The 8,916-nt window shown below is 53.0% G+C and overlaps 1 protein-coding gene across 1 annotated transcript; it reads left to right on the forward strand.

The window, feature by feature from the left end:
* The first annotated feature begins 1,640 nt into the window (after nucleotides 1-1,640).
* Nucleotides 1,641-8,740, forward strand: LOC104409743 (arrestin-C-like). The gene is made up of 17 exons (XM_010019704.1): nucleotides 1,641-1,657; nucleotides 2,193-2,223; nucleotides 2,592-2,652; nucleotides 3,028-3,072; nucleotides 3,492-3,691; nucleotides 3,802-3,861; nucleotides 4,092-4,159; nucleotides 4,475-4,610; nucleotides 4,711-4,795; nucleotides 4,902-4,974; nucleotides 5,471-5,608; nucleotides 6,127-6,210; nucleotides 6,499-6,522; nucleotides 6,602-6,654; nucleotides 6,975-6,984; nucleotides 7,952-7,954; nucleotides 8,641-8,740. The coding sequence occupies exons 1-17, from the start codon at nucleotides 1,641-1,643 to the stop codon at nucleotides 8,738-8,740; spliced, it is 1,188 nt and encodes a 395-aa protein (XP_010018006.1).
* Nucleotides 8,741-8,916: the final 176 nt, after the last annotated feature.

Raw genomic sequence — 8,916 nt, forward strand, 5'->3', positions numbered from 1 at the left:
GGCAAAAGCTGTATTTATAGCTCACTCTTACTCATGGAGCGTCTCTCCAATTAACAGACTAATAGGATTCTTCCTGAAAGTCCCTCTCCCAAGGTACACACACATCCCCCCCTACATCTCCAGCCAAAGCCAAGCAGGCAAGATCAGATGCCAGGGGAGGGACCATCAGAGAGGTATAAGAAGCTGTAGGTCTGAGAGCAGCCCGTAGTGACTGGGTGGCAACCGGGAGAGGAGGAGTAGAGCGCCTGCCTGCCTGCCTGCCTGCCTGTCCGCCTGCCTGCCTGTCCGCCTGTCCGCCTGTCCACCCACCCACCTGCCAGGTGAGTGCTACCTGATGTGCTGCCTGGGCCCTGCCAGTGCTTCGGATCACTGATTTTGTTGTTTCATCAAATGCTTGGCAGCAGGGACATTGGTGCCAGGCTGGGGCTGGAAGGAGGGTGGTTTGGGGCTGAAGGGAATAAAATGTGGCCAAAAGGATTTCAGTGTTGGCCGAGCCAGAGGGCATGGATAGAGGGGTTGAGTAGCAGCAAGGAAAGCTTAGCAAGGCAGGAGGGGTCTATGTCCCCTCTTGAGGTCTTGGGAGATGCAAAGGAGGAGTTCAGCCATTCTCTCCTCCACCTTTCATCACTTCATCCCCAGTTCCTGGGTTCTGGAGAGGGCCAAGTCTATGGCACTGCTCTGCTGCTCCCACTCCCTTCACACCTTCTCTCGCTGTTGCCCAAGAAACCCTGCAGGTGAGGATGCCCAAGCTTCACATCCTGAAGCATGTGATGGCATCGAAGATCCCGTGTTTGGGACTAATCTCTTGTTTTTCCATGGGGAAGAAGATAATCTCCTCCCCCTTGTATCAACTTCTTTCTCCTCAGCATCCCTGCGGTTGCATAAAGAGGCAACGTGCCCACGTGCCCTGGGGGCTTAGAATCCTGCCCGGGGTTAAGCTCTGCTAATGTCAAGAGCTACCTAACTTTAAGAAGCTGAGTTCATTCCATCTAATATCCCGGTGATCAGCTGGTGATCAGTGTGATGTTTACCATTTAATTCTGGACATCAGGCTTGAGCAACTAAAACACAGGGCAGCGCGAAGGCAGACCTGCAAAAGCTGCCCTCCAGGAGCCATCCCTGGCACTGCCGGCCAGGAATGACATGGAAGGGCTGTGAGTTGGGGCCATGCACCTCGAGAATTCCCCTGCCCACACAGTGCAGGTTAAGCCATGATAGACAATTTCCTGCAGACAACAGAAATTCATAAAATTGAAACTCTGTAAGCTCTTTTATTCATTTTCCTGCCTTTTTCAGCCTTGATCTTGCTCTCTTCAGAGTCACCCATGAGCTTCCTATTTTCTGAAGCCTGCCTGCCTGGGGCATTGCTCTCCCCTTCTCTCTTCCACGTCCTCTTCACCACCTTTTCAGCCAGGGGAAAGAGGCTTTCTCAGCTTGGCTGCCCCACTGGGCCTGTGCTGCCTCGAAGCTGAACCTGGAGCATCTGAGCTCTGCCAAGGCAAAAGGCCCAGAAGCGCTCTGCAACTGTGTTAGAACATGAATGATTCTGTCCTGCTGCAGTTGCCCCTTCCCCACCGCCTCACCCAGCACCTCCCCTCCTTCTCCCCACAGATCCCCACCTGCACGGCCACTGACATAAAATGGCAGAAGGAGCCAAGTAAGTGTTTTGTTTGATTTGTTTTAATTTGTTTTAATTGGGATGTAGCAGGGTGCTGCGGGGCAGAGGGAGAAAAGGACCCCCAGCTCACCCACTGCCCCCATGGGTCACTCTGTGAGCTCAACGTAGAGAGATGGAGTGAGCAATTGTAGAGCCAACAAAGCACATTCTCTTTTCTTCTGTATGTTGGTGTTTTCTCACTTGCTTTTAAGACACAGAGCGCTAATGCACCCCCTCCTCAATGGTCATGCATGGAGCTCAGAAGCATGACATCCCCCTGGGTAGCATGGTGAATGGGGTGGGTTTGGCTCTGAATTTGCAGGACACTGGAATTCCCAAGGGCAGGACATCCTGTGCACATTCTGGCACAGGTCTTGGAGATGCACCATGCTTGCAGGCTTGCAGGGAAGCCCTCCCCTCCTTGCTCTAGGGAGAAGAATGGCCAAATGGCCATCCCTCTCCCTCCCTGCCCTGGGAGCGGGAAGTGCCACCTCGTCCAGGGTTCCCAACATGTCTGTCTGTGTTTCCTCTGCAGGGTGTTCAAGAAGACCAGCCCCAACAGCAAGGTGAGTCCATGCACGTAGAGAGACGACCAGGTACCCCATCCATGGGTGCACGTCAGCTTAAGTGTGAGCTGTGCTTGGGCTCCTTTAGGGTGGCTCTGTCCATGGGACAGGACATAGGCTGGGTTTCCCTTGCCTTTGAAACCTGACTGATTCCTGCTATACCTGATCTGATGCCATCACAGGGCTCACTTTTCAAAATAGAAATGAAAAAAAAATGCAACTATATGAACCTTTAAATGCAAGGTCTGGTCCAACCTGTTAACAGCAGGGTTAATGAGCCCCATGACACAACTCAAGGATTGAAAATTTTGGCTAATTCAACAGCAAACACTAAACTATTTCCCTCTTTCACCATGTGCTGCATCCAGCTATCCATCTACCTGGGGAAGAGAGACTTCGTAGACCACGTGGATTCGGTGGACTCTGTAGGTGAGTGGGGCCATGCCTGCCATGGAGAGGGAAGCACATGCAGTGAGTGGTCCTGTGCTGGTGGCTGCTCACCTCTTGCTTCACACTGGAGCAGAAGCGAGGACAGCTCCGGAGGAGCAAACAGCCCATTTTCCTGCACACACCCTTACAGAAAAATGGTGGGGAAATGGATGAAGTCCATTTGCAAAACAACCCAGCCACACCGCTTGCGGAGATGCTGGAGGAGAAGGTGTTGCCATGGTCCTGACCGGCACCTCCCCTGGGTCACCCTCCCAGCTGATGGGCAGATGATTGGAATTTAGGAAGTGCTGTGTTTTTGCAAAGATCTGCTTGGGCAGCTGAGCTCACCGGTCCTCCTTCTCTGTTTGTTTGCAGATGGTGTCTGCCTGATAGACCCAGAGTACCTAAAGGACAGAAAAGGTAGTAATATAGAAAACCCCACATTTTAAGGGGAAGAAATGGAAACCAGTGCAAAGCTCCCCAGCAACCTGGGACTGGTGTCAGGTTAAAGCTGCCATGTCTACAGGGTCATCTACAGCTGCTTGTACACCATGGCCCTGGCAGCTGACCTGGAGCTGCCTCTTTCCTCTCATCTCTTCTGCCTGGGGCACTGGCTCTGAAGCTATCTGTGCCTTGCAGAAAGATGTGATGAATCTTGCTAACTTGATGAATCTGTAAACTTAGCGTTTGAGGTCCAGGTCCTGACAACAGAGTCGTATGTCTGCTGAAGAGTTATTAGTTTCCCTTTCTTTCCTCTTTTTTTAACCCTTTTCCCCACGCCTTCCCTTTATCTCACCTTTTCCCTAACCCTGCTCCTCTTTGTTTCCATGTGGCTCCAGTGTACGTGACGCTGACCTGCGCATTTCGCTATGGCCGAGATGACCTTGATGTTATCGGGTTGACCTTCAGGAAGGACATCTATGTCCTCACCACCCAGATCTTCCCGCCGGTGCCGGACCAGACACCCAAAACTCTCACTCCTTTGCAGGAGAAGCTGATGAAGAAGCTTGGGGAGAATGCCTACCCCTTCACCTTTGAGGTAGGGGATGCTCTGCCCTTCCTGATCACACACCTCCATGGTGTGCACCAGGGCTCATCTCTGGGCACACTCTTTATTTACTTTTTTCTCTCTTCCCCTTTTCTGCCCAGGTGGCCACCAATCTGCCCTGCTCGGTCACCCTCCAGCCAGGACCAGATGATGTGGGAAAGGTGAGCTGCTGTTCCTGACCCGTGTCCCTGGTCTCATTTCCCCTGGCTGGCGGCTAAGTTGTGGGGTGCAAAAAATGAGAGCTGATTCTATTCCATGGCAATGTGGCCCATGGGTGAGGGCTGGGGAGGAAGGATGGATGGACTTGGGACCAGCATCTCCAGGGATGCAATGGAGAAAAGAGGTGTAGCGCTGAGCATCCCCGTCTTAGTGACCGTTTATGTCCCCCCAGGCCTGTGGTGTGGACTTTGAGGTCAAGGGATTTTGCGCTGAAAATCTGGAGGAGAAAATTCACAAGAGGTATTTGCAGGGGATCCCTTTCCTGCCCCATGACCCTAAAACCAAACCATGGGATTGTTTTGGGGTAACCATCTCAGGGGTTGGGACAAGGACATACTGTCAGCCTGTGCCATGCTTGGGTGAGGTACTTCACCTGAAGAAGTGGCAGCGATCCCCATGTCAGCACCCCCCACGTCCTAAAAGCAGGCTGCAGCTTGCATCCTTTGGCTGGATACACTGTGATGTCCCCAAAGACAGCCAAAGCGCCCCCCTTGAAGGCTGTGTTGACATGTCCCTGCCAGGAGGACTGGGGGGTGACTGGTTCTTGCCCTGCAGGAACTCAGTGCGCTTGATCATCCGCAAGATCCAGTTTGCACCCCTGAAGATGGGGCCAGCCCCAAAGTCGGAAACCACCCGGCAGTTCATGATGTCTGACAAGCCCCTGCACCTCGAAGCTTCCCTGGATAAAGAGGTCAGTACACAGCCTGTCCCGTGGCTCACGCCACCACATGCATTCCCAAGGACAGGGAACAGGATCCCTGGTTATACAACCAAGCTTGTTCCTACTGCAGATCTACTACCACGGAGAACCCATCAACGTGACTGTCAACATCAACAACACCACCAACAAGATTGTGAAAAAAATTAAGATCTCAGGTGAGACGGGCGGGACGGGCACAGCACCCACCACATCCCAGCCTCCCTGTCAGAGATGAGGACCTCTGCTGCATCACCAAAATTTCTCCCACTTGTCCTTCCTCAGTTGATCAGATCACAGACGTGGTCCTCTATTCTCTGGATAAATACACGAAGACTGTGTGCACTGAGGAGATAAAGTAAGTAAAAAGGGGCTAGGGATGGTGCAGTACCACAGCCAGAGGGAGGAAGAGAAAGGATGAGGAGGAGGGGAGAGTGATGGGGAAGATGGTTTTACACCAGGCAGCAGAAATATCAGGGTTAGTAGAGCAGATGCAGAGGAAGCAGAGGAGAGGGAAGGCTGTGGATGCTGTGCCTACAGCACAAGCGGGTGTTGGTTGGGCAGGCCCCAGTGCACAGCTGCCCCCTGACCCCAGCTTTGCATGTCTGAGGCCAACCACAGCCTCTGCACCTCTGAGAACAAAGAGGACCAGGGCAGAGGTGGGGGATATAAAAAAGAAGTGGTTGTACAAGAGAATGAAAAGAGGAAACAGGCCCAGGCAGCTGCGTGGGGAGGGCAGGGTGGGATATCTGGCTCTGACTGGGTGCCTGGCACAATGCTGAGTATCTCCAGTGAGTGCTGAGCACCCACTACACTGGTGCTAGCTTTGAGCTCTCCTCTCCAACCCCTTCCAGTGAGAACGTGGGGGCCAACTCCACCTTCTCCAAAACGTACTCCGTCACCCCCCTGCTCTCGGCCAACCGTGAGAAGCGAGGCCTGGCTCTCGATGGCAAGCTCAAGCATGAGGACACCAACCTGGCTTCCACTACCATGTAAGAGCCAGGTGGGCTCCCCCCACTCCCCACCAAAGCCAGACTCATGCCTTGCCCTGAGTCTGGCAGCTTCCCGCTGCTCAGGATGCTCTGGGCTTCCATCAAGGGTCCCCCACATCTCCTGTGCCTGAGCCCACCTCATCCAGCTGGAAAACGTAGGGATTTTTTGACATGACCACAGACCCACTCTTCCATCTTGTAGAAGAGGCGTAGTCTCCCGGTCCCAAACATTGTCCAAAGCCCCCTGTATCCCTCTGCATAGTTGCATTGGATCTTGTTTCAGGAGTAAATCCCAGCTCACACATCTCAAGTGGCCTCCAGAAACTGCTCTGTGGCTTCAGCCAAATGACCTGCCCTTGCCTCCCTTTTCCTGGCACGTTGTGTTGTCCTCTTGTGCACCCAGTGCACCCACACAAAACAGGGCACAGAGACAGCCCTGGGAGCTGCTGGGGAGGGGAGTGGACAGGGTGTGCGGGCAGCACTGCTCACCTCACCATCCCACTTTGCCTTTCTCCTAGCCTGAGACCTGGCATGGACAAGGAGGTGCTTGGCATCCTGGTGTCCTACAAAGTGAAGGTCAACCTGGTGGTGTCCCGAGGAGGGTGAGATTCTGCGGGCGTGAGGTCAGGGACTATTCTTTTGGGCTGGGCTGTGGGATCTTTTACCATTGAGCAGATGACAAAGGGACTCACACCATCAGGCCCCTGCCCTGTTCCCTGGGCCATGGAGCAGCTGGCACTGCGCTGCCCTCTGATTCCCACCCCTCTGGCCCTATCATCTCTGCCCTTCACCCCTATTATACATCATCTTCCACCTTATTATAAAGCAAAGTCTAACACTCCTCTGCTCTGCCTTGGCTGATTTCTGTCCCTTCTCTCCTGCTGCCACAGCATCCTGGGGGATCTCACTTCCAGGTAAGGGGAGAGCTGCCTGTGGGGCTGAGCATCGTGTGGCACTGGGCATGTTTATTGAAACAAGTGCCTTTCCTTCCAGTGATGTTGGTGTTGAGCTGCCTGTAATCCTGATGCATCCAAAGCCTGCGGATGGTAAGTAGTGCCTGGAATCTGCTGGCACTCAGGGGAGGAAAAAGCAGTCCCCATTCAGAGGAGAATTGGTAAAAGCAGTGCCTCTGTGCAAACGGACTGCGTGACTGCGCCTGTGTGAGGGGGAGAGCTCCTCCAGCTGTGTGGCAGCCACCCTCTGTCCAGGACCAGTGCAGGAGCAGCTGCCACCCATCCCAACAGCTCTCTTTCCAGAAACACACCTGAGCATTAAGAAGAGATGTTAGTTGAAATGTCCTTTCTGTACTAACATCTGTCTCTTCCAATCCTTGCCTCCCTCTGCTGTGCTTATCAATGGAGTACAGATAAGCCAAGGTAAAGAGACGTTTCCTTATACCACAAGCCAATGTTTCCTCTAACACATAAACCATAGAGACCCATCACAAATGCATGTGATGCCTCATTCCATTTTGAGGTTACATTCTTAGATTAAATCACCCAGGCCTCAAAGCCCTGAGCCCCCATGTGACAGCAGACAGGATGACAGCCCCCACAGTGGCAGGCAGCAGGAGCATTGTCACAGTCTATGAGGATTCAAATGTCAGGCTTGGCATGTGTTCTGCAAATTTCCAGGGCTTATTTTACTACTCTCCTTGCTCCAAACACACAGCACGTCCTGCAGCAAGCCCAGGCCTTGCCTTGTCGCTCAGAAGCAGCTGGCAGTGTTGTGTCTCTCAGTCACAAGTATCACCACTGGACGTAATGTCCCCTATGGCCTTGGTCCCCATCCTCCCCATGCTGAGGTCCCAGGGCTGCTGGAAGTGGGGCCGATCATGGCCCCATGCACTCCTCAGTGCCAGAGTCCTCTTCTCCTCCCACCATGTGAGTTTATTCCAGTTGAAGCCACAGCTGGGGTTGCTTCCCTCTGGGAAGCTGCAGCATGCCAAACCCATTCCTGGCAGCTGTGCCTGGCAGCCAGAGCTGCCAACCAGCCCCACAGCTGGCCCTGGCCTGCAAAGCCCCTAAAGGCTGTTTTTGTGTCTGGTTACACCCTGCAATGGGACATGAGCACTGGGATTTGGGGCCTGGAAACTCAGGCTGCAACTGCAAGGCTTTCACACCAAAGCCTATCAGTTTCCCAGCTCAGCAAGGATATCTAAACTTCCAGAGAAGGAAATCTCTTGGCCTGTCCCCACCATCACTCCCTGTAATTTTTGACAAGTGGTTTCACATTCACAAGCTTTTGGAATCAGTTTTGCTGACTCCTTTTTTTCCGTTTTCTTCTCCCACTTCTCATTATGTGGCTCTCCCTTGATGTCATCTACTGCTCGCCTTTCGCAAGAAGGTAAGTAATTTCTTTGTCTCCACTTCAATTTCTTTTTCTTCTCTTTTTTTCCCTTGACAATGCACAATATTGTCTTAAAAAATTGATGAAAGTCACAGGCAGGAGCCCAGCTTCCTCAGTCACACACGCTCACAGTCAAGCCAGCCACCTGCCCTGGGTTTGTGTGCTCAGGTCAGCTTGTGGGTCACGATGACCTGGCTGTCTCCTGCAGTGTGTAGGGTGAGAGGGCAAGGTGAGCACTGCATTATCCCCTAGTAAGAACAGGGCTTGGATTTGGGCGTTTGGGTGTCAGCAGGGATTTCATAGAATGCCAGGTTGGAAGGGACCTCAAGGATCATCTGGTCCAACTTTCTAGGCAAAGCATGACCTAGACTACATGTCCCAGCACCGCATCCAGACAAATCTTCAGTGTCCAGTGCTGGGGAATCCACCACTTCCCTGGGGTGATTATTCCAATGGCTGGTTGTTCTCACTGGGAAAAAAAATTTTTCTCTTGTGTCCATCAGAATCTCTGCAGGAGTAACTTGTGCCCGTTACCCCTTGTCTTTTCCATGTGACCCCTTGTAAAAATGGAGTCTCAGTCTTCTAAGATGTTGCCTCTTCACTGTGGTGCATCCCAAGCAGCCGGACAGTGGGCTCCCCACAGCCACCTTTCCGTGCTCACCACACTTTGTTCTCCCCTCCAGTGAGGAGGACATTGTCATCGAGGAATTCGCTCGCCAGAAACTTAAGGGGGAGAAAGACGACGAAGATGAGAAGGAGGAGGCTGACAAAGAGGAAAGCTAAGCTGCTGCCTGCTCACATGGACAGCCACCGGTTCCACCCGCCCTCGTTTGGGACGTAGATGCCCATAGCACATTCCCCACTGCACCACACGTGGTGCAGACCCTGCCATGTGTTCCCTTAGGTGCACCCTCCTCCCCAGTCTCCCTGCACCGACTCCAAGCCCTGGTTGGGGCAGT

Source organism: Nestor notabilis, unplaced genomic scaffold (genome assembly GCF_000696875.1).
Source record: "Nestor notabilis isolate BGI_N333 unplaced genomic scaffold, ASM69687v1 scaffold28538, whole genome shotgun sequence".
Taxonomy (NCBI): Eukaryota; Metazoa; Chordata; class Aves; order Psittaciformes; family Psittacidae; genus Nestor; species Nestor notabilis.

What these genes read in the sequence shown, in the direction of transcription:
- LOC104409743 (XM_010019704.1), top strand. An exon ending in GTACCTAAAGGACAGAAAAG is followed by an intron (nt 3,073 to 3,491) that starts GTAGTAATATAG and finishes ATGTGGCTCCAG; the next exon opens with TGTACGTGACGCTGACCTGC. An exon ending in AACCTGGCTTCCACTACCAT is followed by an intron (nt 5,609 to 6,126) that starts GTAAGAGCCAGG and finishes CCTTTCTCCTAG; the next exon opens with CCTGAGACCTGGCATGGACA.